Source organism: Furipterus horrens, unplaced genomic scaffold (assembly GCF_987537825.1).
Source record: "Furipterus horrens unplaced genomic scaffold, mFurHor1.1.pri manual_scaffold_9, whole genome shotgun sequence".
In the NCBI taxonomy this organism is placed as follows: Eukaryota; Metazoa; Chordata; class Mammalia; order Chiroptera; family Furipteridae; genus Furipterus; species Furipterus horrens.
This window is the reverse complement of record NW_028327179.1, coordinates 64,213,672-64,240,018: the sequence shown is the minus strand read 5'-3', so window position 1 is coordinate 64,240,018 and position 26,347 is coordinate 64,213,672. Positions and strand designations below refer to the sequence as shown.

Below are 26,347 nucleotides of genomic sequence, written 5' to 3'. Positions count from 1 at the left end.
CTCTGATGCCTTTTTGTTATTACTTCCAATTTTGGCTCTGTGACATGTCTTTTCACCCCTTCTCCTATACAACTGTCCCTTTAGACCTGATATAATCATCCCCTCTTTTCATAAGATCCAGTATTTATATACTCATCTCAGGTGTGTGTGCATATATGAAGAATTATACATACACGGGTATTATGTATGTATAATGTGGTACTCACAATTTTGTATTATACTTGCTCATTCACTCATGTGTTATTCCTACTATACCTCTTTCAAAAAAGACATCTTACTCATTTCATCTTGTATCTTCCCAGCATACAGTAAATGTCTAATTTATAATTGCTAAATTACTAAAGTTATTCCTACATCTAGCATGATCCTTGATGAAAATGTTTCATTTTTAAGTATATTTTATTGATTATGCTATTACAATTGTCCCAAATTTTCCCCTTTGCTCACCTCCACCTGGTACCTCCCTTCCCTCCAACAATCCTTCCTTAGTTAATGTCCATGGGTTAAGCATATAAGTTCTTTGGCTTCTCCATTATTTTACTATCCTTAACATACCCATGTCTATTTTGTACCTACAAGTTATGCTTCTTGATTACTGCATCTTTTCCCCCATTTCCTCCTTCCTGCTCACCACTGATAAACCTCAATATGATCTCCATATCTATGTTTCTGTTCCTGTTCTAGTTGTCTGCTTAGTTTGTTTTAGTTTTTTAGATTCATTTCTTGATAGTTGTAAGTTTGTTGTCATAGGTTTGATCTTCTTCTTTTTTTAAAATACATCCCTTAAACATTTTATGTAATAAAGGCTTGGTGATGATAAACTCCTTTAGCTTTACCTTGTCTGGGAAGTACTTTATCTGCCTTCCATTCTAAATAATAGCTTTCCTGGATAGAGTAATCTTGGTTGCAGACCCTTGCTTTTCATCACTTTGAATACTTCTTGCCAGTCCCTTCTTATCTGCAGTTTCTTTTGAGAAATCAGCTGATAGTCTTGCAGGAACTCCTTTGTAGGCAACTCTCTGTTTTTCTCTTGCTACTTTTAAGATTCTCTCTTCGTCTTTAACCTTTGGCATTTTACTTATGATGTGTCTTGGTGTGGTCCTCTTTGGGTCCAACTTGTTTGGGTCTCTCTGTGCTTCCTGGTTTCATATGTCTATTTCCTTCATCAAAATAAGGAAGTTTTCCTTCTTTAGTTTTTCAAATAAGTTTTCAATTTCTTTCTCTTCTTCTTCTCCTTCTGGCAGTCCTATGATTCAGGTATTGGTACATTTAAGTTGTTCCAGAAGTTCCTAAACCTCTCTTTATTTTTTAAAAATTCTTGTCTCTTAACTCTATAGTAGTTTACTGTTTGTTTCTTCCTTATTTTCCAATACATTGATTTGAACCCAGGATTCCTTCCCTTCACTCCTGGTTTCATGTGGATTTTTCTTCATTTCACTTAATGTAGTCTTCACTTTTTCCCTTATGCATTTGCCATACTCAATCACTTCTCTGAGCATCATTATCACCAGTGTTTTGAACTCTGTATCTATCTGTTAGATTGGCTATCTTCTCCTCGCTTAGTTCTCCCTCTGGAGCCTTGATCTGCTCCCTCTTGTGGGCCATACTTCTCTGTCTCCTCAACTTGACATCTTCCTGTGTTTGTCTCTGTGTATTAGGTAGAGCTGTCATATCTGTTATATTGTAAGGGGCAGTGCCTTAGGTATTCATCAGTGCTGGGCAACCGTTTAAATGCTTTGTGATGATGTTTGTAGGGTAGGGGTCAGAGAGGTAACAATGCCGCTTGCTCAGCACCCATTCCTTTTCCAGTCACTTCACCTGCTTCCCATATGCACCTCTCTAGCTGTTGCCTTGATGATGGTTCCCAGAGTAGGTGGGTTTGCATATATTCTAGGTCCATGGGGGCCCTCTAACTAAACTCTCTTGAGAGATGAGCAGTTTCTTCTCCTGCTCCAACTCCCACTGGTTTTCACAGCCAGAAGCAATGAGGCTTTATTTTCTCAGTACTGGCACCATGAGCTGCACCCTCTGGCCTTGGGCCAGTATCATTCCCTAGGTATCCCTCCCAGCTTTTATAATGTGTGACTCTTCATTCCACAGGCTGCAGTTGCTGCCACTGCCACCACACTAAGTCCTCTGCTCTGGCTCCTCATCTCCACCCCTCCTACCTATCTGGATGAGTATTACTTCTCTAAATATTTGTTGGACTTCCATATAGTTTGATTTTCTGAAAGTTCTGGTTGTCTGTGTGTGCATGCGTGTGTGTGTGTGTGTGTGTGTGTGTGTGTGTTGTCTTGTTTTGTTTTGAGGTAGTTGTAATCCTTATGGTTGTGTGAAGAGGCAAAACATGTCTATGTACACCTCCATCTTGGCCAGAACTCAAAAGTATTCCTTTATTGGTTGCAGATTCCAATTCATGGCCTCTAAGATGCCATCTTAAATTTCATGCTTACACAGTAAGACAGAATTGAAGTATTAAGTATAACTTGTGTACATATGAATTCTTGTATCATGGGTTATATATAGCACTCTCTCTGTCTAAATGTGACCTAAGTAAAAGCTGGCATTCAGTTTTTGAGGTCATACTTCCCCCTGGCAAAATCTTGTCTGCTCTGTTTGTCTGTCTGTTTATTTCTGTCTCACGGGTGTTTTTATCCCTTTATTAATAGTGACAGCAAAAGAAATGACAGGAAAAGGAAAACGTTTGTTTTGTGACTTGTGTCAAATGCTTGATGTAAACTTACTCCTGCCTCAGCTCAAGAGCTGTAGAGATGAAACTATTTGGAGATAGCTGGCATGACAACAGCTAGGAGCCTTAGCTGAGGTGGGTTATTTAATATTATAAAACCAAAATACAGGAAATTGGCCTGTAAGTCTAACAGATGCAGGTATTGTCTCAGAAGCTTCCTTCATCAGCAGTCATTACAACACATCATAAGGAAGCAATGCAATAACATCTGCATTAGCAATCTCTAGGAATCATATCCTTCTTGATGTCAGGAATTCATGCAGTGAGAGCAGTGGTAATTTTCAAATCAGGTGTGGTGACACAGCAAGAAAATGCACACATACTACATTTTCCATGAAGATTTCTAGAGGCTTCTAATACCTGAACTATTTCAACTACAGAACTGCACAGAATTGACTAATACTTACCTTCTTTATATATATATATATATATATATATATATATATATATATATATATATATATTAGTAAGTAGTAATGAATGCCTCAATAGGAGAAAAGAGAAAACTGGATTTTTGAGTCAGAAGGATATTTGGAGATCATGTGACCAAACAACCTTATTTTACAATAAGATACAGAAGCTGATGCCCACAATGCTAAAACCATTGGTCCAAAAATGTATAAGTGTCAAAGAATTTAAAACCCATATATACCTCTAAGAATCTTCTACTGGGGACTCATCATTTTAGTAGAATTATCAGCATTCAGGAGTTACGTCTATTTTTACCTTAGTGCCTCTTTAGAAGACAATTACTGTGCCTTAGATCAATTTGCTGTTGACAATACATTTGAAATGTCTTTAGTAATTTATTTTGTTTCTGGGTAATAACTAATAGGGACTCTTCTTTCTAGTGCCCTGTTATTCACTCTCATCACCCCTCCTTCTATCTGGCCCACTGCTCTAAACATAGTGGTTCCTGAGAAATGCTTTTGCCTTCTAACTAAGAAAGACTAAAACTTTCAAACATAAGAAAGAAAAAAAATCTAGATCTTACCATTCTAGATGGTTTTCCACAAATGCAGACATGGGGCTGATCTGTACTGTATAAGTATCATTTGCAGAATATTCAAAGAGTCCATAGTAAGGATTGAAGAGCTCCTGAGACAAAAGAAAGAAGAACTCTCGCGAAGGACCACTGTAATCCAAGCTGCAAAAAAAAAAAAAAAAAAAGCAGAGGCCCAATAATTTATTATGAGCAGGAGGTAAGGGACCTATCTCTATCTGGATACTAGTGTGTGCTTTCAGAGTCAGTGCTGGGAAATGTCAAGAGCAACCTTTACTCTTTAGAATGAATCGCAATGGAAGTATTAATTTGCTGTAGAAAATGAGGATGTGGTCATTGGTTTGAGGACGTTCTTACTCAGATGTCCATGAATGAACTCTTATGATGATTTTCCTTAACCTTTTTTTGATCATATAACACTTATTGAATAAAACACACAGCTAGTCCATTAAAACAAGAACTTTCTTGAGAGGAATAAGAGAATTCCTGTGAGAGTGTGTGCATATATGCATATGTGCAAATATGTGAATTGAAAAGCTTCTAAGTCCATTTTTATATGCTGTCCTAGGTGGGTTTTTCCTCTGTAATTGAGATGATTTTCCATAAAATCACTGAAATTATGTAAAAAATTTCGTATGCAGTTGTATACATGTACTTTAAGAGAAAGAGTTTTTTGATCACTCAGAAGTGTACACCACCTAAAAAAGTAAAGATCCAGTAGCTTAGGGCTGCATTTTTTATTTATACTTTGACCATATTTCTCAGACTCTAATACCTGTCAATAATCTTAGGCTTTTAAAGAACATGAAATCTAAAGTTTGGCAAAACCTGGAGAAAGGCATCCTGGAAGGACACTATCAGATCACGTTGGGGCAAAGGCTTCTTCTTGAGAAAAATCACCCAAGATCCAGGGACTCAGATACACCACATCAAGGTGTCTGCATAAGACTACTAGTGCCTCACCCCTCTTCTCCAACAAAGGTGATGTAGAGCTTGTTTCGCTGGAGCTCTTTCCGGGAATAGGCCATCACTTGATTGAATGTTCCTTCCAACAAATGGTCCCGACGAATGATGAGCCTACAAAGGAGTAGAAGCCATGTGGCTTATGAGTGGTGGTTTAAAGCTCCATTTGCTGGAGAGTGTTCTGATAAGTAGTGAGTGCCCAGGTCTCACTCCCCAGCCTCTTCATGAGGTGCAGATTCAATTAGTTGAGTGATGGACTGTTCTAAAACACTCTTTGCAAAACATTAACAGCACAAGACAATGTGTATGCTTTTATAATTGAATACATTCCATCATGTTGGAATATTTTTTTGATTTTTTAAAAATAAATTCCAAAAAAATCTCTTTAGTTGAATTCCTGAGTTTGGGTTTGGGTTTTCAAGTTGCAAACAATTAACCCAGAAGGGGAAAAAAGCACAACTTTTTACTTAGACTCCCATTACAAAGTTACACAGAGTTCACAAATTTGACTGAGTTAAATTTGTCTGAAAAACAAGTAAAGGGAAATATATGATTTTTAAATTTAGTTTAAGATTCCTTGTTTTATGAAAAGGTCTACCATTGACTTTACACATCCCTTTGTCTGAAATCAGTTGTTCTTCCTTTCTGCCTCCTCTTCAATTTTTAAACTTCCTTTCTTCCCAACTTTATGACTTTTCCCTTTCTTTTTACTATAAACATAACTGTTATCACACTATGGTATCCAGTCTCATAATATTACAAAGGTATAGGGGTGGAAAAGACAGAAAATTCTGCCATCTAAATTCAGTGCCAAGTACTGGAGCACATACTTAATTTTCCCTGGACCCTGACCAAATCCTTTGGCTTCCAGTTTGCGGTAGAAATTACGGAGCTTGGCCTCAAAGTCTCTCCGGTAGGGTGAAGGGGCTCTTGCACTGGCTCTCTGCAAACCTGCAGAGAGAATACATGTGCTAAAGGTCAATATTATTTATCAAAGAACAGTCACAGAGCAGCAGCAGAGGAAAGACCAACCAGCAGTACATATCTGTGTCTTCATATTTTTCTTCTTCAAAAAAATTTCTGTAATTTACAACATCCCTTCAGTTACTTTTATTATATGTAGAAATAATATAATAAAAAAAATTCTGATTACAATAAATATTTATGTCCTCCATTTCATATCAAGTTGTATTTCTCTTAAAAGACTTTGATGAGCAAATTTCTTGGCTTAATTGTACTTAAATAATCTAAAACAGTATAAATCAAATTAGAATAAACGTCTCTAGTAAGTCACTATATTGTAAGAAGTGATTACAACTCTAATGAGGCAACTGTAATATTTGTATATGTTGTATTTTTCTAAGTATAATGATACTGATGCTAAAACCAACACACCTGTCCATGAGGGCTCAAAGCACTTAGGAGTTTATATCATATTAACTTGCATCATATAAGAAAAATTAATATAATAATTCCTTGACTATAAATAGAGGAGAACACTTTGTAAATGCTTTATTATCCTTTTACATCTTTTAATGAAAAGATGGGATAGAAAAAATAACATTCTTCTCCAAGTTTCATAGATGGGCAAACTCATGACTTTCACCTTCAGTAACAATTTATTCACTACTATATTCCAGGAATTAAATTTATAACCTATAAAAGGCTGATACCAACAACTCACAGAAATTAGGATATAAATATAAGTTGAGATTATTCCTACCCATAAAAGAAATAAACTTAGTTCTCTCAGATCTCAAAACACTCTGGCCAAGTTCAGGAAGTCTTCCATGTGGAAGATCTAAAGAATAAGTAAGCATTAATAAGATTAAGTTTATCTGCACCGCCGAGAATGGCAGATAGACTCTCAAGAAGCTACGCCATCGTCTCTCGAGACGGACGGCTGCCGACGATGAATAAGATTAAGTCAGGTTTTCATTTAATCAGTAGAGGTAAGTTGGGAGAAAAAGAGCAATTTAACTAGAGGATCAGCATGTGCAAAGAATTAAAAGTGGTGCTCCATTTTATGTGGCACACAGGTGCAAAACCATAATGATGTAAAACAAGGCTTGAGAGGTGTAAAGGAGAGAGAAAAAGGTAAGTTATACTATGTTAAGCAATTTTATTTAATGTTAAGCACAACAGAAAACCATTGCATGGAATCTGACATGATGTGACTTGAGTTATAAGAAAATCAGTCTTTCTGTGGTAGAGAGAAAGACTGGAAAGAATTAGAGTGAATTTAGAGAGCCTAAATTGGACTAAGGAGGTATCAGTGGAGATGAGAAGTGAATAGACTAAAGATGTGTTTAGGAGGTAATGAATTAGATATAGGTGGTGAGGGAGAGATGAGTTTCAGATTTTCTCACTGTATTGATTGTGATGACATTCACTGAAGTGGGGAATGATGGAAGAAGAATTCATCTGGGGAAAAATCATAAGCTTGGTCTTTTATGGTGATGCCTATGAATTTTTAATTATGAAAAGACATAATTTGAGAGAAAAAACCTAGGACTGAATCTTGATGGTGGTAGGAAGCAAAAGATGAGTCTGCAAAGATGGCCTAAAAAGGAAACAAAATGTGTAGAGTAGTCATATAAGCTAACAAAAGAGATGACTTATGGGAGAGAACAATCAGCAATGTTAAATGTAGCTGAAACATCAGGAGGAGGTCTGAGAGTTACCCACTCTGGTGGGTGTCCAGAGTGAAGACACCTGCTTTAATGCACAGACATGAAGGGAACATGGTGAGGCAGGCTTGGTAGACTTGTAATATTGGTGTCTGTCATTTGAGAAAGGGTCTGCCTAATGATTTCAATTTTCTTAGTGAAGGAAGAAGGTACTTCTTTGGTGAGGAGAGACACAGGGGTTAGAAGTTTGAGGGGAGTGGAAATGTTTCACATAGCAGTAGAAGAGAGTAAGTTTACCAAAGAAACTTAATAGAATTTTCTTTGGGGCATAAAAGATCAATGCAAGTTGAGAGATGATTAATTTGCAATTAATAACCTGCTATGTCAGGTGAATTCTCCCAAAAATGCCTCATCACAGATGCGGAGTAAGAAGACAATAAGGTTTTTCTAGGATTGGAGTTTTGCTAGAATATCAAATGAAGTGGGGAGAATCAAGGGAATTTAGGGCATTAGCAAGGAGGTTACTGAATTCATGAACCACAGAATTTATGCTGAAAAGAGAAAGACAGAAAGGAAAGAAGAGGTATCCATGAACAGGAGGTCCTGATGAGAGCAAAGGGTTGGATAGGAGTAGGATGCTTGGATCAGTAATTTTAGAGATGATAATAAGGGCAAGAAGATGACTCTGAGAACAAATGATTGAGGTGGTGATAGAGAAGTTCACTGCAGACAAGAAAATTCAGAAACTAGGATCCAGGGAACTAAATGGGTATTGAAGTCATCCAGGATGATAGAGAAACTTGGGAAGGAGAGAGAAACATGAGACAGGTGCCATAGTCTTTGATAGTGAAAAAAAGGTTGATAGATGACAATAATTATGAGGGTAAATAAACCTGAATGGTATAAGAAAAAAAAAAAACACAGGGGAACAACCTCACCTTTGGGCCTTGCAGCACCTGAGGTGTGAGGAAACCAGTAGTCATCATATAAAAAGAAGTGTCTTCAGTGAAATGCCAGATTTCAGAACACAGTTCAAATTAGAATAAAAGTTAGTAGGTGCAAGTATAATTTTCTGTATAGCATATTAGAGTGTAGTTTATAATATGGCTTTTATTACTACTGGTACTACACTATGTCCATGGTCACTACTAATCACTTTAAAAACTTCTTTGGCATAAATGTCTATGATTTATTATCTCTGTAGCATGCAGGTAAATTTCATGAAATTTTAGAAGATGGGAATAGTAAAATTTAATATCACTATGTTTGATGTACATAATATAGGATGCTAGGGTCAAAGCTAGGAGAATAAAAAATTAAGCACTTCAACAAAATGAACTGGATGAGTGCCTGGATTCGTGGCATTAATAATATCTGTATCAGGAAAGTTGGTTCCTTTTATAAAAGTTATTCAAATAAATCTCATTTAGCAAATAACTCTTTACTGTCTCTTATTTTTCCATTTCCAATATGGCATCTCTCACATATAATGATATTAAAGTCAAAATCTATTGCCAAAGGTTTGGATAAAAGAGTAGACAGGTCACAAGACTGGGACAATCTCTACAATAAAATGGCAGATCATCACGTAGACCAACAGACTGCTCTACAAAAGTAAGTCATCCTGTGGACACTGGAAATTATTGTGCTAACGCTGGTGCTGACAAAGCTCCTGGCCCACCTTTTTCCTATGTCATGGCATCTCAATTATATTGTATGTCACAGGCAGCATGCATTAGGCATTTCTTTAATTATGCCATCATAAACTTGTTTGGAAGGTGTGACAATAGGGAGATAGTAATTTAAAAACCAAGTATAACAATTAACAAAACTACTTCTAAGAGTTCCAAATGACATGACTTGGAAGAGCTAAACTAAAAAATATTCTAGTTTTAGAGACCTATGACAATATTGAGTGATACTAAGACACCCTATTTGAGAGATAGAGCATTGTGCTAAACTCTGTTTCTCTTTTGAATTTCCTCACCAACTTCAGAAGCCAAACTTAGACTCTGACTATTGAGTTGTGAGATAATAAATTACCAGAATTTTCTAAATAAATTTCTTTTAAAGTTATTTTAAAAATGGGTTACCATAGAGACCTGCAACAATGTGATAATGCAAACCAAACAAATGGGGGAAAAGTCTCTGATAAATGGTCCTGTTTGGAGGTATGGGTTCGATATAAGTTAATTATCTTGATGAACCCAGGAAATGTAATCTTCTTTTTCAATAAAAAATTTAATATATATTTTCACATTTGAAATGAAAAAATATCTACAAATAATTTTTGTATCATGAGTAAATTCATTCTAGTACATAAAGAAAACTTCAGGGGAACCATTTCACCTCATGAAAGAAAACTCCTTGGCATATTCCTGGGGACATATGTTGGTCCTTACTAACCATATAACCTAGTAACTTCTTTACAACTTAACAAAAGTTGCTGAAATTGGTATCCAATATCATTCTGAGTCATAAGTATGAATGTTTCAGAAAGGGCTCTTACCTTTTAAATGCTTATGAAATGCATTTGGAATATAATAGCAATTCAGCACAGGGGTCTAGCAAACTTTTTCTGTAAATAATACTGATAGTAAATGTTGGGGGGGTCATGTGATCTCTGTTGCTACTACTCATCTCTGCTGTTGTAGTATGAAAGTTGCCATAGAAAATACTTAAATAAACATGTATGACTGCTTTCCACTAAAATTTGGTTTATAGACACTGAAATTTGAATCATATAATTTATAAATGACATGAAATACTGGTTTTGTAAAAAACTCTTCAAACCATTTAAAAATGTAAAATACACTCAAGTCTTAGGGCATTACAAAAACAGGTGTCAGAGAAGGAGGACAAACATATAATTGCCCATTTTCCACCTGCATCTGGTAGAAACACAGATGGTCACTTATAGGAGATATATTGCCAGATTTTCAAATTACCTGGGGAGTTCTGAGGTGAAGAACAGGGTGAACAGCGGGGAGAGAGGCTGTACCCAGGGTGAAAGTTAGCTTGCAGAGGGAGGTAGGACATAATCTCTTCTTCAAACAGACTGTAAAGTAAAGAAAACGTTAGTTCTCTGTCCATGAGAGTGTTCACTAATTGTGTCTGATGAAGTAGTTACACTTCTCACAAAGCAAAAAACCCCACTTAGGTTCAGATATAGTATTAAAAAGATAGTGACATCCAAGAAATAGTGACTTCTAACCAAGATGGAGGCCTAGACAGACACACGGCGTCTTCCTCCACAACTAAGAAGGAATACAACTACCTCAAAACTAGAGACAACCAGAAGTTCCAAAAAATCGAGCAAAGATATAAAGAATACTCATCCAGACAGGTATAAGGGGTGGAGCCAGGGCGGAGGGGACACAGTGTGGTGGCAGCAGCAGAGGCAGCAGCAGCAGGTCAGCAGAAAGGGCAGTCACATGTTTTTAGAAGTTGGGAGGGACACCTGGGGAGTGCTCCCAGCATGAGACCAGACCGCGCAGCTCACGTTTCCAGCGCCAGGGAAAATCAAGCCTCATTGCTTCTGACTATGCAAACGAGGGGGAGTTGAGGTGGAGGAAGAAACTGCCAATCTCTCAGTAGAGTCCACTTGTTCAAAGGGCCCCCACAGTCCTAGAAGGTCTGCAGACCCACCCCACTATTGGAACGAGAGCCAGGGCAAAAGCTAGAGAGGCACTAGGCCCATACAGAAGTGGGAGAAGTGCCTGAAAAGGGGCGGGTGCTGAGCAATCGGCATTGTTTCCTCTCATACTCCTCGCCCACATACAGTGCCACAACATGGTGAAACAGGTCACCCTGCACTGAATTCCACCACTTACAACATAACAGGTGCAACAGCTCTACCTAAGACATAGAGGCAAACAAAAAAAGGAGCCTGTGAAGATGAGAAGACAGAGAAATATGGCCCAAAAGAGGAAATAGGTCAATGTTCCAGTGGGAGAACTAAGTGACGAGGAGATAGTCATCCTAACAAACGAAGAGATAGCCAACCTAACAGACACAGAGCTCAAAACACTGCTGATAAAGATGCTCACAGGCTTGACAGATATGCTTAAGTATGGCAGATGCATAAGGGAAGAAGTGAATGCTATGCTAAATAAAATGAAGGAAAATCCACACAAAACCAATGGTGAAGGGAAGGAAACCAGAGTTCAAATCAATGATTTGGAACATAAGCGATAAATAAACAGTCAACCAGTACAGAATGAGGAAACAAAAGTTTTTTAAAATGAGGAGAAGCTTAGAAACCTCTGGGACAACTTTAAAAGTGCCAACATCTGAACCATAGGGGTTCCAGAAGGAGAAGATAAAGAGCAAGAAATTGAAAACTTATGTGAGAGCCTGTGAGCCGTGTGTCGTTGGTTCAATTCCCAGAGGGCACATGACTAGGGTGCATGTCAGGTCTCCAGTTGGGGGCGTGAATGAGAGGCAACCACACAGTGATGTTTCTCTCATTCTCTTTCTCCTTTCCCCTCTCTCTAAAAAAATAAAATAAATAAGTAAACAAATTAATTAATTAATTAATTTTTTAAAAAAGATTAAACAATTAAAAAAATTTCTGTGAGAAAACAATGAAGAAAAACTCCCCAAATTTGGGGAAGGAAATAGACATACAAGTCCAGGAAGCAAAGAGAGTCCCAAACAAGCTGACCCAAAAAGGCCCACACCAAGATACATCATCATTAAAATGCCAAAGGTTCAAGATAAAGAGATAATCTGAAAAGTAGCAAGAAAAAAGGAGAGAGTTACCTACAAAGGGGTGCATATAAGACTTTCAGCTGAGATCCAAGATGGCGGAGGAGTAAGTGGAAGCTACACTAACCTCCTCCCAGGACCAGTCTGGATTTACAACTTAACTTTGGAGAAGTCATCTGGAATAACCAACCAAACACTAGCTGGAGAGAAGTCTAATAACTATGGAGAGACAGAAAAGGCCACCATATCACAATGTGACTGGTAGGGAGTGCAAAGACGTGGAAGGGCTGGCTGGGATCCCACAGGTTTCAGCTGAAGGGACTGAGAAACAGTTCAGCAGCTGGTGGTTCCCCTTGAGAAAGGCAGGGTCTAAACCCCCAGCTGGGCCTCCCAGCCTACAGCAACAGAGCAGAAAGTAAAATAGTATCAGCTGTGAAAAGTGAAAAGCCACAGGGTTTCTGGCTAGCTGACGAGAAACAGCTGGAGAAAGAGAGCTCTTAAGTGGATCAAGTACAAAAATATTTTGGCCCCTAAGAACCCTGGGCTCAAGCAGAAGGAAGGCAGAGAGGACTAGAGATGCTTGGGGAGTATTTGGCGCGGTGGCTCTGAGGGGAGGACTGGGGGAGCAGCTGACCGGGTCCCAATGCTGACTCATCCGCAGTACTGCAGGCAGACCATTCCCCTCTGAGTGGCATCAGCCTGAGAGGAAGCAAAAGCCCTGCCTACAGAAATTAAGCTGCCACACCCTCAGTCCTTAAGCGTGATGGCTAATCACAAGTTGAACAAATTAACAACTAAAGGAGACAGACAAAGGAAATAGATCCCTGAAAGTCTCCAACAGGCAGCCTAGGGCCAGACTGGTACATAATCTGACGCCACCAGGGGCAGAACCAGGAAGTGCAGATTAATCGAAGAAGCAGCAACAAACAATAATAGTCACAAAAATAGGGAGACAGAGAAACAACCCTCCATCGAAAGGAAAAGTAGAATCCCCAGAAAGAGTGCTAAATGAAATAGAGGGGAGCCAACTATCAGATATGGAATTCAAAACATGGATTATGGGAAAGATCAATGAGCTCAGCAAGCTCAAGGAAAACTACAAGGAACTCCATGGAAATAACAAGGAACTCCAGGGAAACTACAAAGAACTTACTGAGAATTACACCAGCATGAAAAAGGACATAGAAGCTATCACTAAGAGCCAGAAGAAAATGAGGAATACAATTTCTGAACTGAATAACACAGTAGAAGGAATTAAAAGCAGGCTACAGGAAGCAGAAGATTGGATCAGTGAGATGGAGGACAACGTAGACAAAAACTCCCAGACAGTGCAACAAAATGAAAAAAGACTGACAAAGAATGAAGAGGTTCTAAGACAGCTGCAGACCAACATGAAACGTAATAATATTCATGTCATAGTAATTCCAGGAGAAGAAGAGCAAGGGATAGAAACCCTGTTTGAAAAACTAATGACAGAAAACTTCCCTAACATGAGGAGAGAAAGAGTCATGCAAGTTCAGGAAGCACAGAGGGTCCAATGAAGATGAACCCCAACAGGCCCACTTCAGGCACATCATAATTAAAATGGACACATTCAAAGACTGAGAGAGAATCCTAAGGGCAGCAAGAGAGAAACAACTAATAACATATAAAGGAGCTCCAATAAGGCTATCATCAGATTTTTCAGTGGAAACACTACAAGCCAGAAGGGAGTGGCAAAAAATATTCCACGCAATGAAAAACAAAGTTCTTCAATCAAGAATACTATACACAGCAAGGCTCTCATTCAAAATGGAAGGTGAAATAAGGAGTTTCCAAGACAAAAAGGGTTAAAAGAATACATCTCCACCAAACCAGCATTGCAAGAGATGCTGAAGGGTCTTTTGTAAGAAGATGAAGAAACAGAGAGAGACAGAGAAACACAAGTACAAAGGGAGGAAATGACAATGAACAAGTTCACATCAGTAATAATCTTAAAGGTAAATGGATTAAATGCACCAATCAAAAGACATAGGGTAGTTGAATGGATTAGAAAGAATGACCCACATATACGCTGTCTACAAGAGACCCACATTAGAATAAAAGATCTACACAGACTGAAAGTGAAGGGATAGAAAAAAGTATTTCAAGCAACTGGACATGAAAAAAATGTTGGTGTAGCAATACTTATATCAGACAAAACACATTTCACAGCAAAGACCATAAAAAGAGACAAAGAAGGTCATTTCATAATAGTTAAGGGTTAAACCAATAAAGAAGATATAATTCTTGTAAACATGTATGCACCCAATTTAGAAGCACCCAAATATATAAGGAAAATCTAGGAAGACTCCAGAAAGATATAGGCTTTAACACTCCATTGTCAACAATGGACAGATCTTTGAAGCAAAGAATACCAAAGATATTGAGGCACTGAACAACACTCTAGATACAATAAACTTAGTCGATATATATAGAATATTTTACCCCAAAGAAGCAAAATATAGATTCTTTTCAAGTGCACATGGAACATTTTCAGAGTTATACCACATGGTAGGACACAAAACAAGCGCAAACAAATTCAAGAAAATTGAAATTATATCAAGCATCTTCTCAGATCACAATGGATTAAAATTGGAAATCAACCTAAAGGAAAAAACTTAAAACATTCAAACTCATGGAGAATGAATACCGTGCCATTAAATAATGAATGGGTTAATAATGACATCAAGGAAGAAATCAAGAGGTTTATGGAAACTAATGATAATGAACACACAACAACCCAAAATCTATGCGATAAAGTGAAAGCAGTCCTGAGAGGAAAGTTCATAGCAATACAGGCCTACCTTAAAAAGGATAGAAGAATCGCTAATAAAAAATTTAACCCTACAGCTACAAGAACTAGTGGAAGAACAACTAGCAAAGCCCAGAGTGAGTAGAAGAAAGGAAATCAAGATCAGAGCAGAATTAAATGACATAGAGACTAAACTAACAATTTAAAAGATCAACAAAAGTAGGAGCTGGTTCTTTGAAAAGATGAACAAAATCGACACGTATTTAACCAGGATCATCAAGAAAAAAAGAGAGAGAACCAAAATAAGTAAAATCAGAATCGAAAGAGGAGAAATCAGGACAGATACTACAGAAATACAAAATATTGTAAGAAATTATTATGAACAACTGTATGGCAAGAAATTTGACAAACTAGAGGAAATGAACAAATTCCTCGAAACCTATAGTCTTCCAAAACTGAATCAAGAAGAAGCAGAAAGCCTGAACAGACCAATAACAACTAGTGAAAGTGAAGCAGTAATTAAAAAACTCCCGGCACACAAACACCCTGGACTGGATGGCTTCACAGTTGAATTCTACAAAACATTTAGGAAAGAACTAACTCCAAACCTCCTCAGACTATTCCAAAAAAATCAAAGAAGAGGGAAAACTCCCAAACCAGTTCTATGAAGCCAATATTACCCTAATTCAAAAACCAGGTCAAGACACAACAAAGGAAGAAAACTACAGGCCAATATCGCTGATGAACATAGATGCTAAAATCCTCAACAAAATATTGGCAAAATGGATCCAGCAACACATTAGATACATAATATACCACAATAAAGTGGGATTCATCCCAGGGATGCAAGGATGGTTTAATATTCACAAATCAATAAACGTAATACACCAGTAAACAAAATGAAATACATAAACCAAATGATCATATCAATAGATGCAGTAAAAGCATTATATAAAGTACAACACCCATTTATGAGGAAAACTCTCAGAAAAATGGGAATAGAGGGAGCATACCTCAACATACAAAGACCATATACGAGAAACCTGAAGCCAACATCATACTCGATGGGCAAAAACTGAGAGCATTCCCCCTGAGGTCAGGAATGAGACAAGAATATCCACTCTCTCCACTCCTATTTAACATAGTCTTGGAGGTTGTAGCCACAGCAATCAGACAAGAAAGAGAAATAAAAGGCATCCAAATTAGAAAAGAGGAAGTAAAACTGTCATTATTTGCAGACGATATCATAGTGTACATAGAAAACCCTATAGACTCCACAGAAAAACTACTCGATCTAAAAAGTGAATTCTGCAAAATAGCAGGGTACAAAGTCAATACTCAGAAATGAAAGGCATTTCTGTACACCAACAATAAAATTTCAAAGATAGAAACTAAAAGAAAAATCCCATTTACTATAGCAACAAGAAAAATAAAGTACCTATGAATAAACTTAACCAAGGAGGTAAAAGACATGTACTCAGAAAACTACATAACACTGAAGAAAGAAATCAAGAAAGATACAAATAAATAGAAGCATATACCATGTTCATGGATGGGAAGAATCAATTTCATCAAAATGTTCATACTACCCAAAGCAATTTATAGATTCAATGCAATCCCTATTTAAATACCAATGACATTTTTCGCGGACCTAAAATAAATATTTCACAAACTTATATGGAACAACAACAACAACAAAAAGCCAGAATAGCCACAACAATTTTGAGGAAGAAAAACACAGTGGGAGGAATCACAATACCTGATATCAAACTATACTACAAGGCCATGGTAATGAAAACAGTCTGATACTGGCATAAGAACAGACATATAGATCAATGGAACAGAATAGAGACCCCTGAAATAAACCCAGGTATATATGGTCAACTAATATTTGACAAAGGGGGAAAGAACATCAAATGGAGTGAAAAGAGCCTCTTCAACAAATGGTGTTGGGAGAACTGGACAGGAACATGCAAAAAAATGAAACTAGACCACCAACTTTCACCATACACCAGAATAGACTCAAGATGGATCAAAGACTTAAATGTAAACTGTGACACCATAAAAATCATAGAGGAAAACGTATGCAGGAAAATTTCGGATATCTTGCATTGCAACATTTTCACTGATATATCTCCTAAGGCAAGGGAAATAAAGGAAAGAATAAACAAATGCGACTACATCAAACTAAAGAGTTTCTGCTGAGCAAAAGAAAACATCAGCATGATGAAAAGGGAACCAACCATATGGGAAAATATATTTGCCAATGATACCTGAGACAAGGTATTAATCTCCAAAATATATAATGAACTTATACATCTGAACACCAAGAAGACAAACAACCCAATTAAAAAATGGTCAAAGGACCTAAACAAACACTTCTCCAAAGAGGACATACAGAGGTTCCATAGGCATATGAAAGAATTATCATCATCACTAGCCATCAGAGAGATGCAGATAAAAACCACAATGAGATACCACCTCATACCAGTCAGAACGGCTGTCATCAACAAATCAGCAAACAACTTGTGCTGGCGAGTATTTGGAGAGAAGGGAACCCTACGGCACTCTTGGTGGGAATGCAGACTGGTGCAGGCACTGTGAAAAACGGTATGAAATTTCCCCCATAAATTAAAAATGGAACTGCCTTTTTAACCAGCAATTTCATTGCTAGGATTATATCTTATGAGTCCTGAAACACCAGTTCAAGAGAACCTAAACCCCTGTGTTCATCACAGCACTATTTACAATAGGCAAATGCTGGAAGCAACATAAGTGTCCATCTGTAGATAAGTGGATCAAAAAACAGTGGTAGATTTACACAATGGAATACTATGTAGCAGAAAGAAAGACGGAACTTCTACCATTTGCAAAAACATGAATAGAACTAGAGAGAATTATGCTTGGGAAAATAAGCCAGGCAATGAAAGAAAAATACCTTATGCTATCACCTATTACAGGAGACTAATGAACAACACAAACAAATGAGCAAAATTGAACCAGAGGTATGTAAACAAGGAGTAGACTAACTGTGAAAAGTGGGTAGGAGGGAGGGAGAGAAGCATAAAAAGGAGAATGGTCTATTCAAAGAACATGTATAAATGACCCGTTGACATGGAAAACTGGGTGCGACTTACTGTGGGAGAAGGGCTGGACAGGGTGCGGGGAAGCAATTGGGAAATATGTGGAACAATTATAATAGAAAAACAAACAATCAAAAGTTATTAATGGGGAAAAAAAAGAAAATATAGAGAATGAAAATGCAATATTAGTGATAATTAGAAGGACAAGGATTTTCCTTCACACTGTATATTTTTCTCCCTCCCTGATCCCTCCAGTTTTTGGCATTCTGAAGAAGTAAGTAATGACATAAGGTTCTTTGTATAAAACTAATAAGACCATTTCATAGAGGTGTTGTTGACCAAGACTGACTGGAATGTCATGCCTAAAGGAGACATGTTTGGGCTTGGTTGTTACCAAAAAGCACTGAGGAACTAGGATTGACTTTTGAAGGTAATAAAAGCCCACCAGAGAAAAGGCCTGGTGCCTTGGTTGGTTGTGCGGTCCATGGCAATCTCTCCAGGGAAGGAAGAAAGGTTGCTTTTCTAAAAAATAGCTAGAAGGTACCTTAAGGCACAATGGAAAACCTGAATGACTTGAAAAGGGCATGTGTTTACAGGCAAGGCTGAATGACAGGTATATGGTTCAGCTTCTGTGCCCTGAAAGGCAGACTGAAGGTCATCCTAAATGTTCCTTGTGTAAGTTCCAGCAAAGCACACTTAAAGATCATAAGCGATCATTTGCTCCTCTTGTTGTGTTTATGCAAACAAACAAATTAAGACTGGACTTAATGCAGTCTCTTTAATGACAAGGAGGGTAATCTTAGGGAGAAAAATCATTATTCAAGGAAAATCACAATGCTCACTGGTAGACTATAAAGTAGTGCAGCTAAATGTCTTTAAAGTCTCTTTTCATTTAAAGTTTTTTTTCATTTGAAAGTTAAACTAGTCTGTGGCATCATCAAAGATGCTTAAGTTACAGGCAAGAAGAATGTCAAATGCCTTGCAATTGGATGTCTTTTCAATAAGACAGCCTTAAAGATTTAGAGACTTGTTTGTGGGTTATGTTGCATAGATTAACATGTGTTTTCTGTTTTCAGAGGGCATAAGCCTATGATCTTATTGTCTGAGTTATTGTCTGTACATATATGCCTCACTTAATCCTGTCCGCATCGCTGCTTCATGAGACTCAATGGTTTGGCTGAGCTAAGTGGCTGGGTTGGTGAAGAATGGGATGTTCTGTAGGCTTCACTTTAAAACTGGTTTCTCTTTTCTACCCTAATGGCTTGAACAGAAAGAGCCCAGAGGTCTGAAAGGGAGGAAACCTAAAATATTCCCCTCAGCCCAAACTAGTACAGTGGGCAAAAAGTTTTTGGACAAGTGTGACATGCCTGGCACACCTTCCTCCAAAGAAGCCCCTTTTTTCCCCCAATGTTGGACATTGAAAAATTAATACCTGCCTTTTGTCTTCTAGTGGTTATGGATTGAGTGATGCCTTTTAACCCTGTTGCCAAATCTGTTGCCCCTAGAATGCAACAAGGATGCCAGTCTGTTAAACCAAGCATGCTGTTGTCCAGGGACAGCTAACTGACCTGGAGTCTGCAAGATCCTTCCTCTCGTGGGAAGACCACCCTCCCCTCCACACCTCCTCTCTTATTTGTGATTTCTGGACCCGAGGGTACATAAGATGACAACTATGCCCAGCTTGAAGCAGTTAGAGGAGCATGAGACCTTCACCCATTGTCCTTTATAAGATTATAAAGGGTCTCAAGTCTGAGAAGTGGGGATTGTTATAAAATAATTAATTAATTAATTAATTTTTAAAAAGAATAATATAAGAAAAGGTGAAGCTGGAGAACTTGTATGCTCGACCCATGGGCATGGACTTGGGGGGGGGGCGGATTCCTGGTGGAAGGTGGGTTCTGGGTAGAGGGGAGCAAAGGGAAAAAAATTGAAACTACTTTAACTATATAATCAATAAAATATACTTTAAAAAGTCTTTATCAAGTATTATGAGGTCTATCTGGAAAAAGTTGATCCATTGTTAATATAACAAGAACTGTTTGCACAACATCAATGTAACCTGGCAGCCAAGGAGAGTGGACTGGAATGCACATGCATGAACAGTGACAACTTCACTGTACTAGTAAGTGGGGGGCAGTAAACATCATTGAGTGAGCTTGGGTACTCTGTGGTCATCACATTCAAAATGACTGAGTGAGTAGAGCAACAAATCTGCATGAAATTTTGTGTAAAACTTGAACATTTCTCTGTGACAACTATTTGGATGATTCAGAAGGCTTTTGGGGACAATGCAGCAAGTGCAGTGCAAATAAAACTGGCACAAATGCTTCAAAGATTTTCCAGAATCTGTTGAATGTGATCCATGTTCTGGAAGGCCTGCAACAAATGGAACACCTGAGAATGTTGAACATGTACAGGCTTCAATCCACAAAAACTTCTGATTTTTGCCAAATCTAAAATCACCTTTGAAGGGGAAAAGATTTCAGACTGTCCGTGAGATTCAGGAAAATACAATGAGGCAACTAATGGTGATTTAAACAAAGGATTTTTGCAGTGTTTGGAACAATGGAAGAGATGTTGGAAGAACTGTGTGTGGTCCCAAGGTGCTTCCTTTGAAGGAGAACGAGGCATCATTGTCCTATGTACAATGTTTCTTTTATCTTTTTCAATAAATGTTTCTATTTTTCTTATTACATGGTTGGATACTTTCTGGACACACCTCATATATTTAGTACTTGTTACATGAGCTGTAAATGTAAAGAAGGTAATGGATAGCAGACGGGGGCCCTACTCCAGTCACATCCACTAGAAAGCTCTAGAATAAATGGTGAGTGTTTCAGTCTGGTCTGTAGTGAAGGAACACTGCCGAGGGCAGCTTTTCTAGGCGCTTTTCCAGAATTGCTTCAGGCTTAACCTCTTACCTCAGCAAAATAACTAGATCCGCATCACAGGACAACTTTTCAAGCCCATGAGCACCCTCATTCCGAATGTAATGGATTTTCTCCCTAGAGTAATGTAGAAAAGAAAATAACCGATACATGCTGACACATAAACAAAGGAATGAATCCTTCTCTGACCCCTTTATTCTCTTACAATGCGGCTGAACAGTGCTATCCTAATTCGAGCCCAGTATATATTTTTTGTATTTTAAGTTTCATTGCAGGTTCCCATAATACTCTATAAGGAATCACCTCTCCTTAGATCCACACAGGGACGTAAGATAAGGAGCAAAACAAAGGTAGGTCTTTGATTAGCTATGACAGTCAAGAGTGGAGCTGGGCAAGGAGACCTCCTGAAGGATTTTTGTGGGCTTGTGACATCGTGGCAGTCATGGGAAAAAAAAGAATGCAAATATCTCTTGAGAAACATTGTGACTGATGAAAAATGTATAATGTATATGCTGGGCATAAATAAAGTCTGACTTCCAGAACACATGATAACCTCCTGGATTGGTCTGAGCATAGCCCTACATTTCTCTTTTTGATTACAATTCATGCATTCTGACCCTTTTTTACAGTCTCCAATTCCAGCATGACAAATTAATGCAATGTCTATAGAAAAATAGCATTTATTTTGATCAAATGAATGTTGTAATCTGTTTCTCTGACATTCAAATATTGAAATATAAACACCATAGTCAAGATTCATTTCATTGCATGCACATTTCAAATAACTAAAAAAAAAATTCTTGAAGTAATGCAGCATAAATCTGGAATATTTAGGAATCAAGTCTTAAGTTATTTAAGTTTTTTTTTTCTTTTGCACATTGAAATCCTAAAGCCAAAAGTAAGAGTGTTAGGAGGTGAAAACTTTAGCATGTGATTAGGTCATAAGCGCAGAGCCCTCATGTATGAGATTAGTGCCTTGTACCTTTCTTCCATGTGAGAAAATGAGAAGCTTGCAACCTTAAAAAGAGCCCTCGCTCTGATTATAATAGCACCATGATTTTGGACTTCCAGTCTCCAAACTGTGAACAGTAACTTTCTTATGTTTCCAAGCCACCCAGTTGGCGGTTTTTTGCTACACCCAGCCCAAAATGACGAAGACAGACACCATCTACCACTAATCTTCAGAAGCATTACACCTGGTTATCATTCCTCTTGGCTCCTCAGTCCCATGTTCAAGTAGTCATCATCCTCTATTGTTTTGGCATTCACAATATCACCACAAACTCCTCTGTCTCCTCCACCCATGATGTACTATCATCCATTCTTCTACATCGCCCCACTTCTTTATTTTATTTTTTTTATCTTTTTTTAATTTCTTTTTTATTGTCATCTATTACAGTTGACCCCCATTTCCCCACCATTGGTGTCCCCTGCCTAACCCACCCCCGCCCTTCTCCCTCAGTCAATACCCACCCTGTTGTATGGATTCATGGGTCATTCATACATGTTCCTTGACTAGACCATTCCCCATCATGCCCCTTTCCCCTCCTTCCCCCATCCCTCTGGCCACTGTCAGTCTGTTCCTTGTTTCCATACCTCTGGTTCTATTTTGCTAATTTGTTTGTCTTGTTCATTAGGTTCCTGTATTAGGTGATATTATATGGTATTTGTCTTTTGCTGGGTGGCCTATATCACTAAGTATAATACTTTCCAGTCCCATCCATGCTGTTGCAAAAGATAGGAGTTCCTTCTTTCTTTCTGCTGCATAGTATTCCATTGTGTAAATGTACCACAGGTTTTTGATCCACTCATCCACAGATGGGCAGTTAGACTGTTTCCAGCACTTGGTTATTGTAAATAGCACTGCTATAAACAAATAGGTGCATAGCTTCTTTTGAATTGGCGTTTCAGAATTCTTTAGGTGTAATCCCAGCAGTAGATTTTCTGGATCAAAAGGCAGTTTCATTTTTAGTTTTTAGGGGAAATTCCATACTGTCTTCCACAGTGGATGCACTAGCCTTCATTCCTACCAACAATGCATTAGAGTTCCCTTTTTGCCACATCCTCACTAGCACTTGCTGTTTGTTGACTTGTTAGTGATGGCCATTCTGACTGGTTTGAGGTAGTATCTCATTGTGGTTTTAATTTACATCTCTCTGTTGTCTAGTGATGTTGAGATCCTTTCATATTTCCATATGTCTAGGGGCCCTCTATATGTCCTCCTTGAAGAAGTGCCTGTTCAGTCCTTTATACTTCTTAAATTGGATATTCTGTCTTCGTGGTGTTAGTCATATAAGTTCTTTATATATTTTGGAGATCAAATCCTTGTCCAAGGTATCATTGGCAAATATGTTTCCCCATACAGTTGGTTCCTTTTTCATTTTGCTGATTTTTTCCTTAGCTGAGCAGAAACATTTTGGTTTGATGTAATCCCATTTGTTCATTCTTTCCTTTATTTCCATTGCCTTAGAAGATATATTGGTGAAAATGTTGCTGTATAGGACATCTGAAATTGTACTGTCTATATTTTCATCTATGATTTTTATGGTGTCACTCATTATATTAAATCATTGATCTATCTTGAGGTTATTCTGGTGTATGGTGAAAGTTGGTGCTCTTGTTTTATTTTTTTGTATGTCCCTGTCCAGTTCTCCCAACACCATTTGTTGAAGAGACTATTTTCACTCAATTTTATGCCCCTTCCCCTTTTGTCAAATATTAATTGACCTCGGCTCATTTATGGGCACTCTTTTCTGTTCCATTGGTCTGTGCATTTGTTCTTATGCAAGTTGCAGACTATTTTTATTACAGTGACTTTATAATATAGCTTTATATCAGGTATTGTGATTCCTTCTACTGTGTTCTTTCTCAAGATACCTGGGGCTATTTAGGGTTATTTTTGGTTCCATAAAAAATTTTGAAGTATTTGTTATATGTCTGTGAAATATGTTATTGGTATTTTAATTGGGATTGCATTGAATCTATAAATTTCTTTTTGAAGTATGGACATTTTAATGATGTTAATTCTTCCAATCTATAAACATAGTATATGCTTCCATTTATTTGTATCTTCCTTAATTTATTTCTTCAGTGTTCTGTAGTTTTCTGTGTACAGGTCTTTGACCTCTTTGGTTAAGTTTACTTCTAAGTACTTTATTTTTCTTCTTGCTATAGTAAATGGGATTATTTTTCTAGTTTCTACCTCTGATATTTCATTGCCAAATTGGTGTATAAAAATGCCTTTGATTTCTGAATATTGACTTTGCATCCCACTATTTTGCCCAATTCACTTAATAAGTCAAGTAGGTTTTTGCTGGCGTCTATAGGGATTCCTGTGTACACTATCAAGTCATCTGCAAATAATGACAGTTTTACTTTCTCTTTTCCAATTTGGATGCCTTTTATTTATTTTTCTTGTCTGATCAATGTGGCTAGAACTTCCAAAGCAATGTGAATAGAAGGAGAGAGAGCGAACACTTTTGTTCTTTATCTTAGGGAGAAAGTTTTAGTTTTTTCCCATTGAGTATGATGTTGACTTCAGGTTTCTCATATATGGCATTTATTATGTTGAGGTATGCTCCCTCTATACCTACATTGCCTAGTGTTTTCATTACAAATGGATACTGAACTTTATAAAATGCTTTTTCAGCATTTATTGATATGTTCATGCGATTTTTTTCTTTCATTTTGTTTATGTGATGTATTATATTTATTGATTTTCAAATATTATACCATCCTTGCATCCATGGGATGAATCTCACTTGATCATGGTGTATGATCTTTTCAATGTTTTGATGGATTCAGTTTGCCATTATTTTATTGAGGAGTTTCACTTCTCTGTACATCAGTGATATTGGCCTGTATTTTTCTTTCTTTGTTGTGTCTTGACCTGGTTTTAGAATTAGGATAATACTGTCCTCATAGAAAGAGTTTGTAGTTTTTTCTCTTTTTGGATTTTGAATAGTATGAGAAGGATAGGAGTTAGTTCTTCCCTAAATGTTTGCTAAAATTCACCTGTGAAGGCATCTGATCTGGGGCTTTTGTGTGTCAGCAATTTTTGACTACAGCTTCAATTTCACCAGTTGTTATCAGTTTATTCAGACTTTCTGCTTCTTCTTGATTAAATTAGGAAGATTATATGTTTCCAGAAATTGGTCCATTTCACCCAGGTTGTCAAATTTCTTGGCACATAGATGTTCATAGTAATTTCTTGCAAACCTTTGTATTTCTGTGGTAACAGTTGTGATTTCTCCTCTTTCTTTTCTGACTTTGTTTGGGTCCTCTCTCCTTTTTTCTTCATTAAAGGATCATTGACTTTTATTATCTTTTCAAAGAACCAGCTTCTGGATTTACTGATCCTTTGAAATAATCTTTTAGTTTCTATGTCATTTAATTCCGATCTGATCTTGATGATTCCTTCCTTCTGTTTGCTCTGAGGTTGTTCCTCAAGTTCTTGTAGATATAGGTTTAGGTTTTTATTTAAAATTATTCTATACTTTTAGGTAGGCCTGTATGTCTATGAACTTCTTTTTCAGGACTGCATTTTTGTGTCCCATCAGTTTTGGGATTTCGTATTTCCAAGAACTTTTTTATTTCTTCCTTGATCTCATCGTTAACCCATTCAATATTTTAATAGCATGTTATTCAGTCTCCATGTATTTGAATGTATTTGAGTTTTTTCCTTGAGTTTGATTTCTAGTTTCAAGCCATTGTGATACAAGAAGATGCTTAATATGATGTTAACTTTCTTGAATTTGTCAAGGCTTGTTTTGTGCCCTACCATGTGGTTTATCTTTTTTTAATATGTTTTATTGATTATACTGTTACAGTTGTCCCAATTTCCCTTCCCTCTGCTCCCCTCCACCCAGTGGTCCCCCTCCTTCCAGTTGTCCCCCTCTTTTAGTTCATGTCCATTGGTTGTGCATATAGTTCTTCTCAACCTTTTCCTGTCTACTCCACTTCCTCCTACAATGCTTCTTAATTCCTGTACGATTTCCGTCCCTTCCCCCCTTCCCCCTCCCTGCTGACCTCCCCCCAATATGTTCCGCATACCTATAGTTCTTTTTCCATTCTCGTTTCCTATTTAGTTTGCCTTTGTTTCAATTCCCTAGCTTCTGTTGTTGGTTCTTGTGATGCAGTTTTCATTTTAGTGTTCATAGTTTTGATCCTCCTTTTTCTAAACCAGTCCCTTTAACATCTCATATAATAGTGGTTTCGATCTAATGAACTCTTTCAGTTTTATTTTGTCCTGGAAGCACTTTCTCTGCCCTTCTATTCTGAATGACAATTTCGCTGGATAGAGTATTCGTGGTTGTAGGTTTTTGATTTTTATTACTTTAAATATTTCTTGCCAATCCCTTCTTGTCTGCAGGGTCTCCCTTTAGAAGTCAGCTGACAGTCTAATTGGGACCCCTTTGTACATGATTCTTTTCTTCTCTCTTGCTGCTTTTAAGATTCTCTCTTTATCTTTAACTTTTGACATTTTGATTATAATGTGTCTTGGAGTGGTTCTCCCTGGGTCCAGTTTTTCTGGAACTCTCTGTGCTTC

At 37.5% G+C, this 26,347-nt stretch overlaps 1 protein-coding gene across 1 annotated transcript in view; it reads right to left on the bottom strand.

Moving 5' to 3' along the window:
• The window catches only part of HECW1 (HECT, C2 and WW domain containing E3 ubiquitin protein ligase 1), a 576,869-nt gene that overhangs the window by 115,329 nt on the left and 435,193 nt on the right, over positions 1-26,347 (bottom strand). Inside the window, exons 17-21 of the mRNA XM_090287382.1 lie at positions 20,833-20,916; positions 10,294-10,403; positions 5,546-5,666; positions 4,716-4,829; positions 3,744-3,896 (exon numbers count right to left, since the gene is read on the bottom strand). Of these exons, the coding sequence (XP_090143508.1) occupies positions 3,744-3,896; positions 4,716-4,829; positions 5,546-5,666; positions 10,294-10,403; positions 20,833-20,916 (582 nt within the window). The remainder of the gene's footprint in view (positions 1-3,743; positions 3,897-4,715; positions 4,830-5,545; positions 5,667-10,293; positions 10,404-20,832; positions 20,917-26,347) is intronic.